This window comes from Anomaloglossus baeobatrachus, chromosome 5, assembly GCF_048569485.1.
Source record: "Anomaloglossus baeobatrachus isolate aAnoBae1 chromosome 5, aAnoBae1.hap1, whole genome shotgun sequence".
In the NCBI taxonomy this organism is placed as follows: Eukaryota; Metazoa; Chordata; class Amphibia; order Anura; family Aromobatidae; genus Anomaloglossus; species Anomaloglossus baeobatrachus.
Window position 1 is genome coordinate 295,577,013 of NC_134357.1, and position 22,968 is coordinate 295,599,980.

The 22,968-nt window shown below is 47.6% G+C and overlaps 1 protein-coding gene across 1 annotated transcript in view; it reads left to right on the top strand.

The window, feature by feature from the left end:
* Positions 1–215: 215 nt before the first annotated feature.
* Positions 216–22,968, top strand: part of FBF1 (Fas binding factor 1) — a 159,209-nt gene continuing 136,456 nt past the window's right edge. The window contains exons 1-2 of the mRNA XM_075349603.1: positions 216–453; positions 542–569. Of these exons, the coding sequence (XP_075205718.1) occupies positions 451–453; positions 542–569 (31 nt within the window). The 5' untranslated portion in view covers positions 216–450. The remainder of the gene's footprint in view (positions 454–541; positions 570–22,968) is intronic.

Sequence of the window (22,968 nt, forward strand, 5' to 3'; positions counted from 1 at the left end):
TTTCAAAAGGTGCTATGAAGAATGAGAGCCAGCATCTGATAGGCTGTTATGGGTACCTGCTACGTTTTCCTTTTGTTTTTCCCTAGACATTTGCTATAACACTTGACAAAATAGACCATTTAACACAGATGACGGACGGAAGTCCAGTGCCGCACTATCGGTTCTCCCGAGTCCAGACGTCACTAACAGTAAACTACATTCCCCATAATGCCGTGCTCTCGGCCGGAAGTCCTGCTATTGCAGGATATGGATAGAGTGGCGGTTAATGTGAGTGGCCCAGATACCGTGTAAATGCACGGCCATGGTGGGAGGGGAGGAGACTGGGAAATCTCGGCTGCCATGGTAACCGGGAGACGCCTCATGCTCTGTGTGCTGGAATACTGGTCTGAATGCGGCCTTATGGCCTCTACTCCTGGCAGGAGCCGTGTATAAGGCGGCCAGTGCAGCAGTATGGTGAGTGAGCCCCGGGATGTGTAGCACTAGCCACCCATCATGGCCGTGTGACCACCTGTCATTTACTGAGCACTCTTCTATATTTCAGGCCTTCAAAAACAAGAGTGGATTTAAAGGTGAGTGAGGGTCACCCTCGTGTTCCTCTGTTACTCCGCCTGGCACTTGTGGGATTAGCAATATTAAGAATAACGTATATGCAGGTCTGGTGCAGTAGTTCCCAACATATGTCTCTCTAAGCATGCTTAGAGTTGTAGTTCTACATCTGATCACTGCATAGGATAAGGCTATGTGCACACCAGTATTTGGATCCATTTCTGCCTCCTTTGCGTTCTGCCTCATTTATGCATGCGGTTTTGATCACCAATGAATGCTATGGAGATAGACAGATATACTGTATAGACCTACAGACATATATAATTGCACCCTGTGGAGCCTATCGGACAGCTTTTTATGAATGAAATAGCAGCTACCGCAGAAGTGGAGCATCACATTAGAGGCACTATTCTGGAGCGTCACTTCAACTCTTCTTGATTGCCCTGGTGCGGTGGCAATCGGGGTTCATGTCAGCTGGCATCAAGCCCCGGTGTCAGTAATGGCAAGGTGTGTATCAGACACCCCCATTACTACTCCAGTAGGTGGAAAGAAAAAAAAAAACACAAACAAGAATAGTTTAATTGAAGAACACTCCTCCACACTTTCTCTGGTTCACAAATTTTATAAAACAAAATCCATGCAGGTCCACTGTAGACCAGGAATCCAATATAGTCCACAAGTGGAAACCTGAAAGGCATAAAACCAAACAAAAACAAGAGACTGTCCCTCATTCACCAGTTTATTAGAAAGTAAAGTTCTCGAGTCTGATGTAGTCCAGCTCTTCCCACAGGGATCCATAATTACATGGATTAAAGACTATAAAATCTCAGAACAAGGCTCCATAGACTTTGAGAGCAGCCGGTCCCGGTTCACACAGTGCTCCGCTGTACTTAGGACACTAATGGGTAGCGACGTCAGGAATGTCACCGCTTATCACAGTCACGGAGTGCAGCATGAGCCGGGTCTGGCTGCTTCTCAAGGTCTACGGAGCCTCATTCGGAGGTTTCATAGCCATTAATCCATGTAATCGAGGAAAGCCGTGGGAAGCGCTGGACTATGTCAGACCCGGGAACTTTGCTTTCTAATAAATTGGTGAACCAGGGACCGTGTCTTGCTTTTGTCTATCTTTTTATGTCTTTTAGATTTCCACTTGTGGACTACGTAACAATCACCGGACTACAGCAGACCTGCTTGAATTATCTATATATTTATATATGTGTGTGTGTCAACCAGGGAAAGTATGAGTGTTTCATCAAAAAGTATTTTTTTTTTCTTTTCACTTACTGTGTTAGGCCTCTTTCACACGTCCGTGAAAAACACGCACATTTTGCATGAACGTGTAAAAGGTGCATATGGCCCTCCGTGTGCTATGATTGATTTATGCCCATGAGTGTTCTCCGTGTGCTATCCATGATAACACACGGAGAACAGGAACTTTATGCTTACCTGTCCTGGCACTGCTGTCAGTGGGGCTGATGTCTTCCGCTCTGTGGTCTCCCGCTCTGCTGACTCCCTGCTGCTGCTGCTGCTTCCGGTCCTCGGTGCAGTGAATATTCAATGAGCATAATGAGCGGGAGTCGGAAGCAAGTGACAGCGGCGGCAGAGACAGCAGCGCTGGAGAGGGTGAGTGTAAAAATTAATTTTATTTAGCAGAAACGTGGTTTTCCCTGGTACGTGTCATACGTATCACATCCGTGCGGTCAGTGTGACACTTGTTCTGCTGGCGAAAAACGGACATGTCTACGTGTGGAGCACACAGACACCTGTATGTTCCGCACAGACACACTATTTATGTGAAAACATGCACGTGTGCGCAGACCCAATAATTTTAACGTCGCACGTACTGGAAACACTGATGTGTGAAGGGGCCTTAGTAATGGGGGGTGTCTGATAGACACCTCTGCAATGTTAACACCAGGGCTTGATGCCAGCTGACCTTACACAGCTGACCCTAACCCCAATTGACACCGCACCAGGGTAATCGGGAAGAGCTGAAGTGAAGCTCAAGAATTGGCACATCTAATGTGCTGCACCACTTCTGGGGCAGCTGCAATGTGCTATTTTTAGGCTAGGAAGGACCCAATTACCATGGACCTTCCCATCCCGATAATATCAGCCCGCAGCTGCATGTTTTATTTTGGCTGGTTATCAAAATGGGGATCCCATATCATTTTTTTTTTTATTTACCGTAATTATAGAAAGGTGTGCAATATGCTCCACAGGGTGCAATTTTAGTATATGTCTTTCACTCGCTCTGTCTATCTCAATAGATCTGACAGAAATAAAGACTCGTCTCCAATGATCAATGTAAAAATCCTTTATTGGTACATCAGTTCAAAGAGATATACATATTAAAACTATATACAGAGCGAAAATATGGAAATGTGCAGAATGCAAAAAAACAGGCCCAGGGCAAAAACTAAAAACATTGTCTGAATTGAACCATCACATTGGTTGTACAAGTAACATTTAATTAATGAATGGAAATGTGATGCCTGGGGTAAATAGGTAAATGTGTGTGTATATGTAAAGATAAAAGGAAGTAAACTGTGTGTGAATAATTGCCCCAAGGTGTGAAAGTATGGGAGTCTCACAAAGTGAGAACTAAGCCAATGTAATCAAATGAGCAGAATCAAATAATAACCATTATAATATGTTAACCCCTTAACAACCGCCAATACGCCTTTTAATGGCAGTCATTGATGGGCCTTATTCCTCAGCACCGCTTTCTAATGGGGTTGATGAATAAGTGAATACCGCGGCCCTGCACTTGGAAATCATGTGGGTGTCAGCTGACACCCACGGACATCGGCCCTCACCAGATCAGAGCCAATTAACTTTTTAAATACCGCTGACAATCATGATAGCTGTATTTAACAGGTTAAAAGCCCCCCCACCCAAGGCAAGATCGTCACCCCCGTGATGGTAATCGCATGGACCGATCGTTCCCATGGTGCCTTGGGGTAACCTGATGACCCCATGGAACGGTGGACTTGAATGGGGTAAAAACAAAACGCTGCAAAAACTCTAAAAAAATTGACATGCTGAGATTATTATCTATGTCCCAAATAAGCAATGTATGCATGATACGTCAGGATTCTCAGTCACTTTGCTGGTATCAGGTTCCCCTTCAGGTTTTGTGACAAATCTGCACGCCAATAAAACAAAACAGTGTGCACACAGCCTAATGGTACATCCACACGGTGACGGGACAGATTGTATGAAAATCTGCCGCAGAAAGGGACCAGTTCTCCGGATCTGCCTGTTTAGTTGCAGATTTTGGCTCAGTGGTTAGCCTTGCAGCGCTGGGGTCCTGGGTTAAATTCCCACAAAGGACAACATCTGCAAGGAGTTTGTATGTTCTCCTTGTGTTTTCATGGGTTTCCTCCAGGTTCTTCAGTTTCCTCCCACACTCCAAAGACCTACTGATAGGGGATTTAGATTGTGAGCCCCGATGGGGACAGTGATGCCAATGTATGTAAAGCGCTATGGAATTAATAGCGCTATATAAATGAATAAATATTATTATTATTTTCACCTTGGCAATATAGTGTGGAATCTTCACTGTTTACTTGTTGTTGTGGAAATAGAGATTAATAAGCACCAGTGTAAAACTACCGTATATGTGCTTTCCATGTAGATATGGGTAATATGTATATCATAACCAGCCTTCTCATTTCTTTCAACGGCGGTATTTTTCCATCAGTTGGCGATTTTCGCTGTTTGTACAGAGGAGATGGTCTGTGCCTTCTATACAACAGTTGGAATTGCCCTGTGAAGCTGGAGGCTACATGATACAAATACATTTGTTATAGTGCATCATCAAATGATTCATTGGGAGGAAAAAAGACGTGTAATTTTGGCCCTTAACCCCTTCCCACTCCATCACTTATACAGTATATCACAAATGTGAGTACACCCCTCACATTTTGGAAATATTTTATTATATCTTTTCATGGGACAACACTGAAGACATGACACTTTGATACAATGTAAAGTAGCCAGTGTACAGCTTGTATAACAGTGTAAATTTGCTGTGCTCTCTAAATAACTCAACATATAGCCATTAATGTCAAAACAGTTGGCAACCAGAGTACACCCCTAAGTGAAAATGACCAAATTGTGCCCAAAGTGAGAATATTGTATGTGGCCACCATTATTTTCCACCACTGCCTTAACTCTCCTGGGCATGGAGGTCACTAGACCTTCACAAGAGCCACTGGAATCTGCTTCCATACTCCATGCTGATATCACGGATCTGGTGGATGTTAGAGACCTTCCATTTGAGGAGGCCCCACAGGTGCTCAATAGGGTTTAGGTCTGGAGACCTGATTGGCCAGTCCACCTTTACCCGCAATTTCTTTAGCAAGGCAGTGGTCATCTTGGAGGTGTGTTTGGGGTCGTTATCATGTTGGAATACTGCCCTGCGGCCTAGTTTCCAAATCGAGAGGATCATGCTCTTCTTCAGTATGTCACAGTACATGTTGGCATTCATGGTTCCCTCAATGAAATGTAGCTCTCCTCAGCCGGCAGCACTCATGCAGCCCCACACCATGACACTCCCAACACCATACTTGACTTTAGCAAAGACGCACTTGTCTTTGTACTCCTCACCTTGTTGCCGTCACACACACTTGACACCATCTGAACCAAATAAGTTTATCTTGGGTCTCATCAGACCATAGGACATGGTTCCAGTAATTCATGTCCTTGGTCTGATTAAACTTCAGAAACTTGTTTGTGGGCTTTTTTGTGCATTATCTTTGGAAGAGACTTCCTTCTGGGATGACAGCCATGCAGATCAGTTTGATGCAATGTATGGCATATGTTCTGAAGACTGACAGGCTGATCCCCCACCCCTGTGACCTCTGCAGCAATGCTGGCACTCATACGTCTATTTTGAAAAGACAACCTCTGGATTTGATGCTGAGCATGTGTACTGTACTTTTTAGGTTGACCATGGCGAGGCCTGATCTGAATGGAACCAGTGTTGATAAACCACTGTATGGTCTTGGCCACCGTGTTGCAGATCTGTTTCAGGGTGTTGGCAATCTTATAGCATGGCAGGGTCGGATTGCCCCATCGGAGAATCCTCCGGTGGGCCCAGGCACTGGCACCTGCTGGCATCGCATAGATATGACACTTGTTTGTCAGTGATGCATTCACCACTCTCCCAGGTTGTCTAACTCTGTGCGAAGCACAGTGATAAGAAGTCATCAAGAAGGGACAACGTTCTGTTCCTTACCTCTAGCAGTCTGCAGCTGCCGATCCTGTGCAGTGACGCAAGCTGTGCTCTCCAACGTTGTCTAACGCTGGGAGGGTAGTAGTGATGTACTGTGCATGCTCCTCTCAGAGTTAGACAACATTGGAGAGCGGTGCGTGTCACTGCTGACAGGATAGTCAGCTGCAGACTGCCGTTTTCTAGTGGTAAAGAACAGAACACTGTTTCCTCTGAAGTCTTCTTATCACCGCTCTTTTCTGTGTTGAATGAGCAGGGAGAGCTGGGCTGCTACTGATAAGACTAACACTGATTGGCCACAGGGCAGACAATCGGTGTTTTGTTTTGCTTGTGCCTTCCTCTACAGCACAGCTCAGGCAATGAGCTGTGCTGGGATTCATAAAGCGTGCTACCCCGCCGCACCATCATAGGCACAGTGTACAGAGCACAGAGAGATAAATGGCTGCCTGCTACTGCACCAAAGAATAATGGAGGGCTCCCCTGCCAGCCTAACTGTGAGTAAGTGTAAATGGGAGATTTTAGTCAGAGTTTATAGCAGGGCTAGGGGCTAAGTCACTTAACCCCTTAAGGACGAAGCCAGTTTTGTACTTAATGACCAGGCCATTTTTTGCAATTCTGACCAGTGTCACTTTATGAGGTCATAACTCTGGAACGCTTCAACGGATCCCGGTGATTCTGACATTGTTTTTTCGTGACATATTGTACTTCATGATAGTTATAAATTTAGAACGATATTTTTTGCTTTTATTTGTGAAAAAATCGGAAATTTGATGAAAATTTTGAAAATTTTGCAATTTTCAAACTTTTAATTTTTATGCCCTTAACCCAGAGAGTTATGTCACACAAAACAGTTAATAAATAACATTTCCCACATGTCTACTTTACATTAGCGCAATTTCTGAAACAAAATGTTTTGGGCTTAGGAAGTTAGAAGGGGTCAAAGTTCATCAGCAATTTCCCATTTTTTCAACAAAATTCACAAAACCATTTTTTTAGGGACCACATCACATTTGAAGTGACTTTGAGAGGCCTAAGTGACAGAAAATACCTAAAAGTGACACCATTCTCAAAACAGCACGCCTCAAAGTACTCAAAACCACATCCAAGAAGTTTATTAACCCTTCAGGTGCTTCACAGGAACTAAAGCAAAGTGGAATGAAAAAAAGCAAAAAATAAAATTTTACCTAAAATGTTGCTCTACCCCAAATTTGTTCACTTTTAGAAGAAATAACACAACAAAATGAACCCCAAAACTTGTTACCCACTTTCTTATGAACGCGCCGATACCCCACATGTGGTCAGAAACCTTTGTTTGGACAAATGGGAGGGCTCGGAACAGAAGGAGCAATATTTGAATTTCGGAAAGCAAATTTGGCTGAAATAGATTGCGGGCACCATGTTGCATTTACATGTCCGCCAAGGTACCTAAACAGCAGAAACCCCTTACAAGTGACACCATTTTGGAAACTAGACCCCTTAAGGCTTCTATCTAGGGGTATAGTGAGCATTTTGGATCCACAGGTACTTCACAGATTTTGATAACGTTACGTTGTCACATTGAAAATTTTCATTTTTTTCTCAAAAATGTTGCTTTAGCATCAATTTTTTCACTTTTTCAAGAGGTAATTCCAAAAATGTGACCCCAATGTTTGTTACCCACTTTTTTATGAGCGCGGTGATACCTCACTTGTGGTCTGAAACCTTTGTTTGGAGAAATGGGAGGGCTTGGAACGGAAGGAGCAATATTTGAATTTTGGAAAGGAAATTTGGCTGAAAAAGATTGCGGGCACCATGTCGCATTTGGAGGACCCCTAAGGTACGTAAACAGCAAAAAAACACCACAAGTGACCCCATATTGGAAACTAGGCCCCTCAAGGAATTTATCTTGATGTTTGGTGAGTACCCTGAACCCCCAGGTGCTTTACAGAAGTTTATAACGTTGAGCCATGAAAATAAAAAAATAAAATTTTACCACAAAATTGTTACTTCAACCAGGTAGCTTTTTTTTTCACAAGGGTAACAGGAAAAAAATCACCATGAAATTTATTGCGCAATTTCTCCTGAGTTTGTTGATATCTTGTATGTGGTGGAAATCAACTGTTTGGGCACACTACAGGGCTCAGAAGAGAAGGAGTGCAATTTGACTGCAAAATTGGCTGGAATCAATAGCGGACGCCATGTTGCATTAGGAGAACCCCTGAGGTGCCTAAGCAGTGGAGGTCCCCCACAAGTGACCCCATTCTGGAAATAAGACCCCTCAAGGCTTTAATCTAGGTGTATATTGAGCATTTTGAATCCACGAATACTTCACAGAATTTGATAAGCTTAGGTTGCCATATTGAAATTTTCATTTTTTTCACAAAAATGTTGATTTAGCGACACATTTTTCACTTTTTCAAGAGGCAACAACAAAACGTGTACCCCACAGGTTGTTATCTAATTTCTTGTGAGCGCAGGGATACCACACATGTGGCCAAAAACCTTTGTTTGGATAAATGGGAGGGCTTGGAATGGAAGGAGCACCATTTGAATTTTGGAAAAGTTGAAGTAAATTGCGCGCACCATGTCACATTAGCAGGGCCCCTTGGGCACCTATACATCAGAAACCCCCCACAAGTGACCTCATTTTGGAAACTGGACCCCTCAAGGATTTTATTCAGGAGTATAGTAAACATTTTGAATCCACAGGTACTTCACAAAACTGTTGCTGTATCAAAAAATTTCTCACTGTTAAGGGGGCTTTACACGCTGCGACATCGCTAATGCGGAGTCGTTAGGGTCACGGAATTGGTGACGCACATCCGGCCGCATTAGCGATGTTGCTGCGTGTGACACCGATGAGCGATTTTGCATCGTTGCAAAAACGTGCAAAATCGCTCATCGGTGACATGGGGGTCCATTCTCGATTATCGTTACTGCAGCAGTAACGATGTAGTTCGTCGCTCCTGCGGCAGCACACATCGCTATGTGTGACGCCGCAGGAACGAGGAAGCTCCCCTTACCTGCCTTTCATGTGACACTAAAGGATGCCTAGCCTTGTATTTAGCCCAAAAAAAAAAAAAAAGAATTAAAATAAATGACGTGGGGTCCCCCCTATTTTTGATAGCCAGCTAGGGTAAAGCAGACAGCTGTAGCCTGCAAACCACAGCTGACAGCTTCATCTTGTCTGGTGATCAATTTGGAGGGCTCCCCAAGCTGTTTTTTTTTTTTTAATTATTTATAAATAAATAATTAAAAAAAAAAACAAACGTGGGGTCCCCCCAAATTAGATCACCAGCCAAGGTGAAGCTGACAGCTGGGGTCTGGTATTCTCAGGATGGGAAGAGCCACGGTTATTGGACTCTTCCCAGCCTAAAAATAGCAGGCCGCAGCCGCCCCAGAAGTGGCGCATCCATTAGATGCGCCAATTCTGGCGCTTCGCCCCAGCTCATCCCGCGCCCTGGTGCGTTGGCTAACGGGGTAATGAATGGGGTTGATACCAGGTGTGTAATGTCACCTGGCATCAAGCCCAGCAATTAGTTATGTCACGGCGTCTATCAGATACCCGACATAACTAATTGACAGTAATAAAAAAAAAATTGACAACAAAAAAAAATTTATTTGAAAAAACACTCCCCCAAACATTCCCTGATTGACCAATTTATTGAAAAGAAAAAAAAAATCCACAATAATCCATTTGGATGTCCCACGTCGCCTCTGGACCTTCTAGAATATGGGGGACACGTTCAGGGAACGTATCCCCCATTTTCTAGGAGGGCAGACCCTCCATTTTAGGAGAGTGGGTGCAAAGAATCTGCACCCACCCTCCCTGGGTCACAGCTGCAGAGTGCGAGCAGCCAGCGTCCTGAACACAGGAAGCTGACAGCTGCGCTCTGCTCATGTGACCGGAGTCTGCAGAGAAGGAGCCGGAGGAGGGGGCCGCGGGGGATCAGGGCTCCGACAGGTATGTATGACACCGGGGGACACCGGGGGACACCAGGGGGGGGTAGGGGGGGACCCGGCGGGGCCTAGGGAGCAGGTTTCTGTCGTATGTGTTATGGCACATACGACAGAAACCATAGGAACAGTGGAAATGCGGCCGGCGCGCTGCTGTGATCGCCGGTGCGCGCGGCCATCTTGGATTTTCGGGAGGGGGTTGGGGGTCGGGGGGGGCACTTTGGGGACACCGGGGGACCGGAGGGAACCGGGAAAAAGATTTATCTCCCATCTGGCATGTTTGATCATGCCAGATGGGAGATAAATCATTTTTTACCGGCGCGGTCATTTACTATAACTTGATGATCGGTATACGGTGTATACCGGTCATCACGTGACTGGGGACCGGAAAAACCGGCCCGAATCATGATCTCCAGGGTCTCAGCTACCCCCGGCAGCTGAGACCCCGGAAATTTTCTGACTCTGGGGGGCGCTAGACCCTTTTTTCCGACCGCCGTTAAAAAGCGGCGGATCGGAAAAAGTACCCTTATTTACCGCCGTTAAAAGGCGTATCGGCGGTCGTAAAGGGGTTAAGGATGAATGAGGGCCCTATATCCTTATTTCTCCTTTCACCCCTAACCGAGCCCTCTCCTCATGTATCTCCCCTAACAGACTCAGCCCCTCCCCCTGTATAACACCGGACTCAGACCCTCTCCCCGAATTACCCCTGACTGACTATGTACCCTCCCCCTGTATCACCCCTGTTTACTGCACTCTCTCCCTGAATCCGCCCTGACTGATTTTGTCACCTCACCCTGTATCACCCTTCCTCCTGCCTTACTTTGCCCCTTCTTCCCTTGTATCACTCCTGACTGACTGCACCTCCTCTCCGTCTGACTCTACCCTTTCCCCTATATCACCCGTGACTAACTGCATCCCCTTTTCCTGAATCAGACTTGATTGACTGCACACTCTTCCCTTGTATCACCACACACTGACTACATCCCCCTGAATGACAGCGCCGCCTCCCCGTATCACCCCTGACTGATTGATTGAGCCCCTTCTCCCCTGTATCACCTTTGACTCTGCCCCCTTCCTCTGTATCAACCTTGACTGACTTCGTCCCCTCCCCCTGTATCAACCCTGACTGACTTCGTCCCCTCCCCCTGTATCAACCCTGACTGACTTCGTCCCCTCCCCCTGTATCAACCCTGACTGACTTCGTCCCCTCCCCCTGTATCAACCCTGACTGACTTTGGTTTTCTTCCCCCACCAGTAACAAAATGAGACTTTTCATCAAAAGTTATGGTCTTATAGGTGACAGAGACTTTTATATCACACACTGATTTAGCACCCCCACCACTTTTAGTACACATAGTATGCAGATTCACATAATGTATTTGCTGCAGAATTTCTACAATGGAAATCTCACAGCAAATTAACAGAGGTAATATCCACGCAAATATTGTGTAGATATTGCTGTGTTTACTAGTACACAAATGGTTCATTCACCTTTACCACTGACCTCTGCCTTTTGTGTTGCAAAGGATGAAATCAGAAGTGAATATCCGCAGCATAAATTGACGCATTTTTATGTCAAAACTGCAGCATCGGTCAATTCATTTTGTGGTTACTACACATCAGGGTACACTTATCATTGAGTTTTCACCAAAATGTGGGCGCTAGCTCTTTCTATAACATTAACCCCTTTAAGACCAGGGACGTACTGGTATGTCATTGAACGCCTCCCTCCAGTTACCACGGGCAGGGCCGCCATCATGGCATTACTACTGTGCTTGGTGTACCGGGCCCGGTGAAGAGAGGGGGCCCGGTCAGGCCCAGGGTAATTACTTGGGTTTGTTAAGCCCCAGGCAGGCCAGGCCCCTTCTCTTCACCGGGCCCCAGTCACAGGCGCAGCAGAGGGGCCCGGCCGTGTCGTTACTTCCACTGCACACACGGCTAAATTGCAGGCGAAGCCCTTCTAGGACATCGCATGCAAATTAGCCATGTGGCTGGAAGCGAGTAGAGCAGGGAGGCGGCGCGTCATCACACAGCACTGTGATGAGGTCATCACTCTGCGCCTCATCACAGTGCTGCGTACAACGCGGAGGTGGCGAGGACCTGGCATCCGGCGGGGACAGGTAAGCGCTGTAAGCTGAAGACGATCGTCGGGGTGGTGAGGTGCTGATCCCAGCTCGAGGGGTGCCCGCTAAGCTCTGCCTGGGGCCGCCCGCAGACCCGCCGACTGCCGGATCGCAGACCCGCCGACCGCAGACCCACCAACCACAGGCCCCGCCGTCCACAGACCCGCCGGCCGCAAGCCCGTTGACCACAGGCCCCCCGACTGCAGGCCTGCTGACCCCTGCCTTGCTTCAGCTAGATCAGGGGTGGGAAACCCCCGGCCCGTGGTCTCATGCCTTTCTGCTGTGGTCCTCCTGCCCCTTTGCTGTGGGCCTCCTGCCCCTTTGCTGTGGGCCTCCTGCCCCTTTGCTGTGGGCCTCCTGCCCCTCTGCTGTGGGCCTCCTGCCCCTTTGCTGTGGGCCTCCTGCCCCTCTGCTGTGGGCCTCCTGCCCCTCTGCTGTGGGCCTCCTGCCCCTCTGCTGTGGGCCTCCTGCCCCTCTGCTGTGGGCCTCCTGCCCCTCTGCTGTGGGCCTCCTGCCTCTCTCCTGTGGGCCTGCTGTCTCCCGATGTTGTGAGCCACCCTCCCCTCAGTCCTGTTCATGTCCTCCAGTCCAGTTTGTGCCCCTCTAATGTTGTCTGTGCCACCGCCAGTACTGTCCGAGCCCCAGCCCCTCCTGTGATGTGTATATGCGCCCAGTCCCTCCTGCTGTGATGTGTGTGTGTGTGTGTGTGTGTATATATGTCCCCAGCCCCTCCTGTGATGTATATACATGTCCCCAGCCCCCCCTGCTGTGGTGTGTGTGTGTGTGTGTGTGTGTATGTCTACAGCCCCTCCTGTGATGTGTGTGTGTGTGTGTGTATGTCTACAGCCCCTCGTGTGTGTGTGTGTGTGTGTGTGTATATATGTCCCCAGCACCTCCTGTGACGTGTATATCTGTCCCCAGCCACTCCTGTGATGTGTATATATATATATGCCCCCACTCCCTTCTGTGATGTACGTGCCTTCAGCATCTCCTGCATGATGTATATGATTTACCAATCTGTTGACATATATACCGGGAGGAGGACATATTCACCAGGAAGGGTCAGAAACCAGGCTGGGAACATATATACCCGCATGTGCCCAGGGGGGGTGGGTATATATATTCATATTATTAATATATTATATATATATATACACACACACGTTTTTCCAAGGGTGGCAGTGAGGGGTGGAGGCGGAGCTGGGGTGGAGGCTGGGCGGAGTCCAAAGGGGGCCCGAAAATTTTGCCAATATGGGGCCCTGAAATTCCTAGTGGCAGCCCTGACCACGGGTTCCTGCGGCGAGCCCCCTGTATTCCCCACACGTCTGCTGATCTCATCAGGAGACATGTGTGGCCTACAGACGTGGGTGGATCAGAGATCAGAGATCCACCTGCGCATATTAACATTAAAAATGTAAAAAAAAAAAGTTAAAAAATATGAAAAGAAAAAACCTAAAAGGTCAAATCGCCCCCCCCTTTTTGCCCCTTTGAAAATAACAGTTAAAAAAAATACACATTTGGTATCGCCGCAATCAAATGCCTGATCTATCAAAATATAAAATCAATTAATCTGATCGGTACATGGCGTGGCGAGAAATAAATTTTAAATGCCAAAATGACGTTTTTTGGTTACTGCAATATTTTTTCAAAAATGCAATAAGAGGCGATCAAAATGTAGCATCTACGCAAAAATGGTACCATTAGAAATGTCACCTCAAGACGCAACAAATATGCCATCACTGAGCCATAGATCCCAAAAAATGAGACCACTACGAGTTTCAGAAAATGGTGACAAAAGCGCAATTCTTTTTTTGGACAAACTTCTGAATTTTTTTTACCCCTTAGATAATAGTAAAACGATACATGTTTGGTGTCTACGAACATATACCGACCTAAGGCATCATAATGACTCATCAATTTTACCATATAGTGGTAAATAAAGACCCCCAAAGCAATTGTGCAATTCCACTTTTTTTTTTTTCATTTTTTTTTGCTATTCCACTGCACTTGAATTTTTTTTTTTCCCACGTTTTCCAGTATACTATATTGTAAACCTAATAGTTTCATTCTAAAGTACAACTTGTCCTGTAAACAATAAGCCCTCACGTGGTAATATTGATTGAAAGTAAAAAAAAGTTCTAGCTCTCGAAAGAAGGGGAGGAAAAAAGAAAATTGAAAAACGGAAAATCGGGGGTGAAGGGGTTAATACACCACTCCAGCAATTTTTTTTTTTTTTTCACCACTGGAGAGATGCTTTTAACCCAAGTTCTCTGCCACTCTTAGGCCTCCTTCACACATCCATGTCTCTGGTATGTGTGACGTCCGTTTTCACACGTACCGTAGACACAGGCACATGTAGACCCATGACAATCAATGGGTCTGCGCATACATGTGTGTTTTCACATGGACCGTATGGAGCAAACGTGTGTCCATGTGCTCGACACGTAGACATGTCAGTTTTTCTTTGGCAGCACGGGTGTCACGCGGACCGCATGGATGTGCTCCTTGTGACATCAGTGTGACACGTACCAGGGAAAACACCTGTCTGTGAAATAAAATTAATTTCTATACTCCCCTTCTCCACTGCTGCTGTCTCTGCTGATGCTCTCACTTGTTTCCGACCGCCGCTCATTATGCTCATCGCATATTCACTGTACTGAGGACCGGCAGCAGCGGGGAGTCGGCACGACAGAGAGGAAGACATCAGCCCAATGGACAGCAGCGACCTGGACAGGTGAGCATGCAAGTTCCTGTTCTCCATGTATTATCACGGATAGCACGCGGAGAACGCTCATGTGCCGATATCATGGCACACTGAGGGCCATACGCACCTTTTACACGTACGTGCGCGTTTTTCATGGACATGTGCAAGAGGCCTTATACTCACTCACTGGTGTTTTCACCCTGCACCCCCCCCCCCTTGGGCCGGCATCTTGTGAGCGCAACTTTTGACTGTATGTCAAACGTTTCTTCATAAGTGTATATGAGAGCCAGAACGAGGCTTTCATAAACTTGTATTGAGGTGTGACCTCCAGCTTCAGGAAACACTGGAGCAGCCGGCAGATCACAAACAGCTCCTTGACACTAGAGGGTGAAGATGCCAGAAGGTGAGTAAAGAGTAAGGTCCGGGAACTTAGCTGAGAACCCCCACTGAAGTTGAGATCTACGCACTGATTCTATGTTCTAAACATATGGTCACCAAAAATGTGGCTGCAGACAATGTTACTGTGAAGCACTAAATATATGTACTTTTGTACTTATGCTATATTTTGGACCAATGGATGACCATCACCCTTAATTCTAAAAGCACTTATGGTGGTTATATGGTCCTAAAATATTTAGCTGTAGATAGTTAATATACAGTACTTAATGATAATTACGTCAATGTACTTGTACTACCACATATAGCTGGACTTTTAACAGACCAGGATCACCTCTGTTAGGCCTCTGTCACACGTTCGTGCCTCCGGTACGTGTTTGGCAGTTTTTTCACGTACCGGAGACGTACACACGTTGTCCAATGTTTTCCTAATTTATTGGACACACGTAAGTATTTTGGAATGGAACGTGTGTCAGTTCCGTACTTACGTGTGTCCATGAGTTTCTCACGCTGACTTGTCCGTTTTTTCCCGCATCACGGGTGTCACACAGCCCGTACCACACGGATGTAGTGTGGATGCGGTCCCGTGTGATACATGCCAGAGAAAACGCACGGGTCAGCGAAAAAAATAACAAATCTTTACTCCCCTTCTCCTGGCCTGCAGTCTCTGCCGCTGCTGTCACTTGCTTCCGACCGCCGCTCATTATGCTCATTTAATATTCACTTCACTGTGGCCGGAAGCAGCAGCAGCGGGGAGTCGGCAGGACCGGAGACTGAAGATCAGCACCACGGACAGCAGGAAGGACCATGTGAGTATGCAAATTACCGGTTCTCCGTGTGTTATCGCGAATAGCACACGTAGAACACACGTGGCCCGCACGTACCGGAGACACTTACTTACCACACGCAACACGCAGGGAAAATATGTGTCTCGCGGCACTGCGTGACTTTCACATATGCGTGGCAGAGGCCTTAAACAGCATTGTTATTTCTATCTGCATGTCTCTGGGGTTATGGTAACCTTTTCTGGCTTGTTAATCACACTGAATCTGATGCGTGTCCTTTTAAATGTATATCAAATGTAATAAGACATGTTTGAACATTTTTTGCATAAAAACTTAGGCGTAATAAGCCTATACTTTACTATGGTGGGGCCACGGTTCCAGCGATCTCTGAAGTCGCGTTCCCGGGGACAACGTGACATGGCTATGACATGAGAACCCTGCAAACAATCAGCGCCCGGCGTCTCTCCCAGACTGCGGACATTTCAGCACGATGTGAGCACTGCGCTGACTTCCTGCTCAAATGTCCGAAGACGAGGAGAAGGAAGCCGGCACTGATTGGTTGCCCGCGTGTCATAACCATGTCGTTTAGGCGCCGGGAACACAACCTCAGACATCGTTGGAACCGCGACCGCACCAGAGGGGAGTGTACTATTTATTTAATTCTATGAGGGCAAATAAGGGGAATGAGTAGCGGTTCTCCAAGTAGTGAAAAACCCCTTTAATGAGTTCATGTGGCCTAACGATGAGTATTTGGTGAATCTTTGATGTTGCAGATTTTCTGAAAGATTTCTGGGACTTGTGTGTTTTGGTTTTTTTTATATCTTTTGTCTCTTGTTGGTATGTCATGTTTTAAATAAATAAAGTTGCTTTGTTTTGATTCTTCCTGGTATGTGGCTTTGACAAATCCTTACTGATTTACTGAAGAGCAGATTCCATGCATTTTTAGTGTGTTCCTGCTGCAGGGATGCACTAAAAACTCATATTTATCTGCAGATTTTCCACATCTACTGTAAGGGTGCTTTACACGTTGCGACATCATTTCCAAAATATCGGCGGGGTCACGTCGTTAGTGAAGCACATCCGGCGCCGGTAGTGACATCGCAACGTGTAAATCCTAGGTGCGACGATAAGCGATCGCAAAAGCGTCGAAAATCGGTGATCTGTGTAGCGTCATTCATTTTCATAATGTCGGGTCGACCGCAGGTACGATGTTGTTTGTCGTTCCTGCAGCTCCACACATCGCTGTGTGTAAACCCGCAGGTGCGACAAACATCTCCTCACCTGCGTCCCGACGGCAATGCGGAAGGGAGAAGGTGGGCGGGATGTTATGTCCCGCTCATCTCCGCATCTCTGCTTCTATTGGACGGCCTCTTAGTGACGTCTCGGTGACGTCACTGTGACGCCGAATGCACCTCCCCCTTGAAGGAGGGATTGTTCGTCGGTCACAGCGACGTCGCCGAGCAGGTATGTGCGTGTGAAGCTGCTGTAGCGATAATGTTCGCTACGGCAGCAATCACCACATATCGCATGTGCGACGGGGGCGGGTGCTATCGCGCTGGACATCGCTAGCAATTGCTAGCGATGTCGCAACGTGTAAAGCCCGCCGAAGTCTATGGAGAAAAATCTGCAGATAACACTCAATCTTCATCATCACATATTCTTTTAGGCGTCTATCAGCCCCCGTCCATGGGCTGCCATGGTAGCGAAGAGCTTGCAGAAGGCCATCTTAGTACTCCTGTGATCTCCAACCATAGCAGACCATGATTAGGACTATATACAGTAACCAAATGATCTCTCTAGGGATTGAAAACCATTATCAATCACTTAATTGCTTAGAAATTCAAATCATCCCCAACTTCACAGTGTGAAAATAAAAAAAGTTAATGTTCCACTTTAGTTTTCTTTTTGTATTTCGATACTAGATAGTGTGAACGTTGCTTACCGCAACCCGGGGGTTTTACTCGCTTGCAGCGGTGCAGGGTAGCTTAGGCATACACAGGCAACACAGTCTCTCTCAAAAATGCAGCAGTTTATTAGTAACCAACATAAACTGCCCTTCCAAAACACAATGAAGCCTCTCCTGGCTTAAAGGAAAATATAACATCCACATACCGTGGGCTTCCAGTCCAATTAAGTGTCCATAGTGGATTCTCCACACTCTGGCTCCAGCCAGCGAACACAAGTCACTGTGGTTGCTTCCTGCAGCCTCCAGCCCTCTCCAGCCAGGCTGCAGTATTTTTCCCCAGTCATCACCGGGACTGATTTCCAGGAGTCTCTCTTCAGTCTTCACACAGACTGAGATCTCCAGCACACATCCTCCATGTGCAGCACTCTCAGGCTTCCCCCCTGTTTCTAAAACTAACAGTCTCTTAAAACCCAACCGGATATACCCACAGGTGGAGGTATGTGATTCTCCAGCTCTGTCCATCACACTGGTCACAGTTTAAAGGGAACCTAACCCTTAATTACAACCCAAGTTCTGTGGAACTACAAGTCCCACCGTCACACCTTCAGTTCAATATCACAGGGGGGATCCTTCTCCACTGCGACCATCCACAACATTGGTGGTCGCTACCTCACATATCCCCCCCTCTGTTCAAACTTGTAGGGTTTAACATTTGATAACCCACAGGGGCCCTGAGACAGGGCATTAGTGTTACCTTGCCCTACAAGTTGAGAGGGCCCTCTCTGATAAATTTGAGCTTTAGCTCCTGACAGAAAGTCGGTCATTGTCACCAGACTCGTCTCAGTCAACCTCCTTGTCAGGTATGCCCCCCGGTCAGACCTATCTCTCCATGACTGTCTCCAACGGCTAGTGTAGTAGCGAAAGTCTCTTCCAGTCGAAACTACTGTCTGGTCCAACTCTGAGCTATCTAATCCACTAGAAGGGCTACTGTCTGGGCACCTCAGCACTGAGCGGATAGACGATCTGCTATATCTAGACAGTCTGCATTCTCTTTTTGCAGATATACTATGGCTTGTTCTGCCATGGCGTCTTCGGTTGTCATCGCTCTGTTGGTGTGTTCTTTCAAGACCATCCTTCGCTGTAGATACATCACTCCCTTCATCCATTCCTTTGGAGTTTAGAGTAGAGGACTTGGACCATTCAGAGTCTATGCTATAGCCCAAAGTGTAGTTAGGTCTTCCATGACCTTGGTTCCTTTCATTATAAGACCTACTTTCTGTGCCAACTGAAGCAACACCTTTATCATGTGGGCAACCCTTCTCCTGGCCCCAGCCTGAAAGCGGTCTCCTCATACCCACTTGATGGAGTTGTTCTGCAATATTCTGCCTTTTTAGGTTCAACTGCCTTAGTTCTTCCAGGTAACCCAGGCGGTACTCTAGGAGGACTCGTACATTTTCAACACACTCCTTTGTTCCCACAATGACACATGGAACCATACCGACTTCACAGAGTATCTTGGCTTCATTATGAATATTAATTCTTACTCTCGTCACACTGGACTTGTCAACCATCTCCTGCATGACTCTTCCATTTCTTCCAATCAGCTTCTTAACCAGTTCTCTGGGCACTTGTGTGACCTCCTCCACAAACTCCAACAACTTCCGAGCTGTCTTGACTGCTCCTGCAGTTTTCCCATAGATTCGGAATGTTCCACTGTTTTTTTCCAATTCAATAGCTGTAATACCTGGAACCTTCCTGGCTTGCTGAATGTTACTTCTCAGCGCTCTTATTGCAAGCCCAATTAATGGTTTCTTCACAACCACCACTTCCTGAAACGCTGCGGTGAGCCGCTTCATATGCTCCAATCGTCTGGTGTCTTCTTCCATCTTTGTAGAGATGAGCCACTTCGTGCGAAGACACTGTAGGTGCATGCCACTCAGGATAGCCACCCGCTTCTTTGTGACATCACTTACAGAGCACACCAGCAACCGACAAGACTCTGGGGCAAAGTACACTTTATAGGCTCCTGCGGCCGTCTTGAATTTTTCATGTACCGCCTCACTGGCACAGGCTTTTCTCAAGTCTGCAGGGACTTCTACCATGCACGTAAAGACTGGCCGAATTTCTTTACCTGTAAGGCCATCGGACCGTTCCTTGGGTCTTCCCATATCCATCCTCTTTTCTTATCACAGGCTCCACCTTTGGAGTTGCATTCTCCTCAGGTTTTTCCATAGCCTCAGAGCCTTTGAATTTTTCCTCATCTTTGGCCTCAAGATTCTCTCAATCTTCTGTACCAAGTCCATCTTTATGGCCTCCATCTTGGTCTTACCAGTAAGTTCAGTTAAGCTCTCAGCTGCTGATGGGACTTCTGGGCTAGATTTCCCTACTTTAAGGGTTCTCTCAATTTCTGCAGCTTCAGCCATCTCTTGGGACTCTGCAGCATCTCCCTCAATTTCCTCTTGATTCTCTGCAACTTCAGAGGCTTTCTTGCACTCCATACCTTCAACCTCAGATTCTCTGGGGTCTACAACAGCTTTTGTGCCGTTTGCACTATTATTCACCCCAGCACTGGGTGGATCACTGGTCTGCTCACCATGACCTTTGTGGATTTTTCCTCCACCAACAGCCTCCAGGATTTCTTCTCCTATAGTGTTTTCACTCAACAGACCATCAGCTTCACACCAGGAAATCATAGGGGACATCACCAATACTGTTTTGGTCGGCTCCTTTTTTGCACTTTCACCCTGCTGATTTCTGTCGTTACAGTGTGTCTGTTCAGTTTCTGACTTTCTTTTTCAGGATTTCACTGTCTGACTCTACATTAGCGGTTGCTACTGTCAACGTGCCTTCCTCAACCTTCTCTCCCCACTCAGACGATATACATTGCACTACCCCTCGGCGCTTATTACGTCTTCGGCGTCGAGAGGAGATTTTATCTTTCTCAACTGTCTGTACCTCACTGTACTCAGTCGTCAGGTTACTAGAGTCAGTGTCACTCCTGTGTCCTGGACTAACAAGCCCCCACTTAACCAAGTGTTGAACCCCCTGTGTGGAGCTCTCCCATTTTTAACGGTCTTCCCCTTATTACACAATATCATACTACTAGGAACACTTTCAGCCTCCCGCTGTGATAGGGCTTCCTTTTGAGCCTTTCCGGCTTTTACACAAGCAGCTGGCCATTTCTGCCATCGACCACAAGTCCTCAAAAAAAATTAAAGTCCCGGCCTATTATAATGGGATGCGGTAAGTCAGGCACTACCCCCAACATTAACGGATCCCAAACACCCCATCCGTCTCAACGACCACTCGGGACCCGTGGATACTCTCCAATGTTCCCATGTCTGCAGCGGGCTTCCATCCTTCCAAGAATCGGGTAGGTATCGAGCGTGGCCCTCACCAGGGACACCAAGCTCACCGAGTCTACCAGCCCAGTCACACATTTGCCATCAACTTCCACAGAACACAGACGTGACTTCTCGTCAGCCGGGCAGTCTGTACCGCAGACCGGACACGAATAGCATGAACACCATTGTCCTTGGCTACTGTCCATTGGTGCCACTACACCTTCGGATTTGGGATGCTCCGCCCCTTTTCGTGTCACCACCGTTTTCTGGGACCCCGCCCCCTTTTGGGTAACCACCCCTTTCCGGGCCTCTGTCCCCGTTTGGGTAACCGCCCCTTTCCAGGACTCCGCCCCCTTTTGAGCGACTACCCCTTTCCGGGCCTCTGTCCCCTTTTGGCTAACCACCCCTTTCTGGGACTCCGCCTCCTTTTGGGGTTTCTGTGGCTTCCCCTGCAGTGTCTTTAGACCTGAATTCACACAGTTCCCCTTTATCTCGCTGGGCACCCTGTGTTCGTATTGGCCCCCAGAAGGGGAGTTCATCAACTGGTCCACTGCTGCCACATCAGTGCGCACTGACGGCTCCTGCTGTCCACGCACAAGGAACTGGTACAGCTCCTCCATAGCATCCATTTGTGCGCCCTCCATGCTGAAACAAGAAAACAAACAGGAGGGGCACTCCAATGGGTAATACCCGGTGGTCTAAAGAGGGGGGGGGTTAGAGAACCACTAACCTTTCCAGGTTGTACCGCCCGTACAACCAGGATCTCCAACCTGTGGTGTATCACTGCTCACCAAACAGGGCCCCGCAATTCTGGGTTGGCCTGGAACCTCCAGTCACTGGTCTCTCGCCACTGCAGCACGGAACCCCGCAGACCCGCAGATTCACCGCCAGCAGCTGGAGTACGCTGTCCCTGTTCGTGGACCCACCGATCCACCGCCAGCTGCTTGAGTGCGCCAACACGATTTTCGTGGACCCGCCGATGCACTGCAGACAGCTTCGAAAATTGTTTTCGTGGACCCGCCAATCCACAGGCAACACTTCCTTGCAGTGTGTAGACAGCAGAAAAAAAAAAAACAAAAAAAAAAAAACAACCTTCGTAGACCCGGCTGATCCACTAGACGTGCTGCCTGGATTGCTGCCCGCATTCTCCACCATATGTGAACGTTGCTTACCGCAACCCGGGGGTTTTACTCGCTTGCAGCGGTGCAGGGTAGCTTAGGCATACACAGGCAGCACAGTCTCTCTCAAAAATGCAGCAGTTTATTAGTAACCAACATAAACTGCCCTTCCAAAACACAATGAAGCCTCTCCTGGCTTAATCCCTTCACGACCGCGGGCAGTAAAATTACGTCCTATTTTTAACGTGACTTAACGACCAGGGATGTAATTTTACTGCCTAAACTTCATTTGATTGCCGTGGCCATAGCAACGGCTTTCAAATGATGTCCCCTGCTGTTTCTTACAGCAGGGGACCTTTGCTTGACCCCAGGGGGGGGCGGCATCGCCACCCCCTATCGACGATCGATGTGATTGGCTGTTCAAAATCTGAACCGCTAACCACATCGATCGCACTAATTTCGGCAAAAATAATGCCCGAATTAGTGCGATCCTGTGAGATCCAGCTATGAGATGCCGCAGCTGCTGCAGCATATCATAGGTGGACCTCAAACATGCCGCCCCCAGCCCCTGCAGCACTGATTGGAGCGATCGTGCTATGACGCGCAATCGCTCCAATCAGTGTGCAGTGGGGCGGTCTGATCTGCCGGTGGCCGCCCTCCCCAGGCCTGTGCTGGCCTGCGAGCCCTCCCCCAACATGTCTGCAGCGTGCAGTGGCTGGTACTTGTGGTACCACGCCACCGCTGCTGCTGCCGCCGACGCCGTAGCTGAGGTCATCGCTGCTGTTGCACGTGAGTACTGTGCTCACTTTGCAGCCCGTGCGCGCTCCCGTGGTGCCCCTGCGCGCTGCCGTGATAGCCCCTGCCGTGCCCC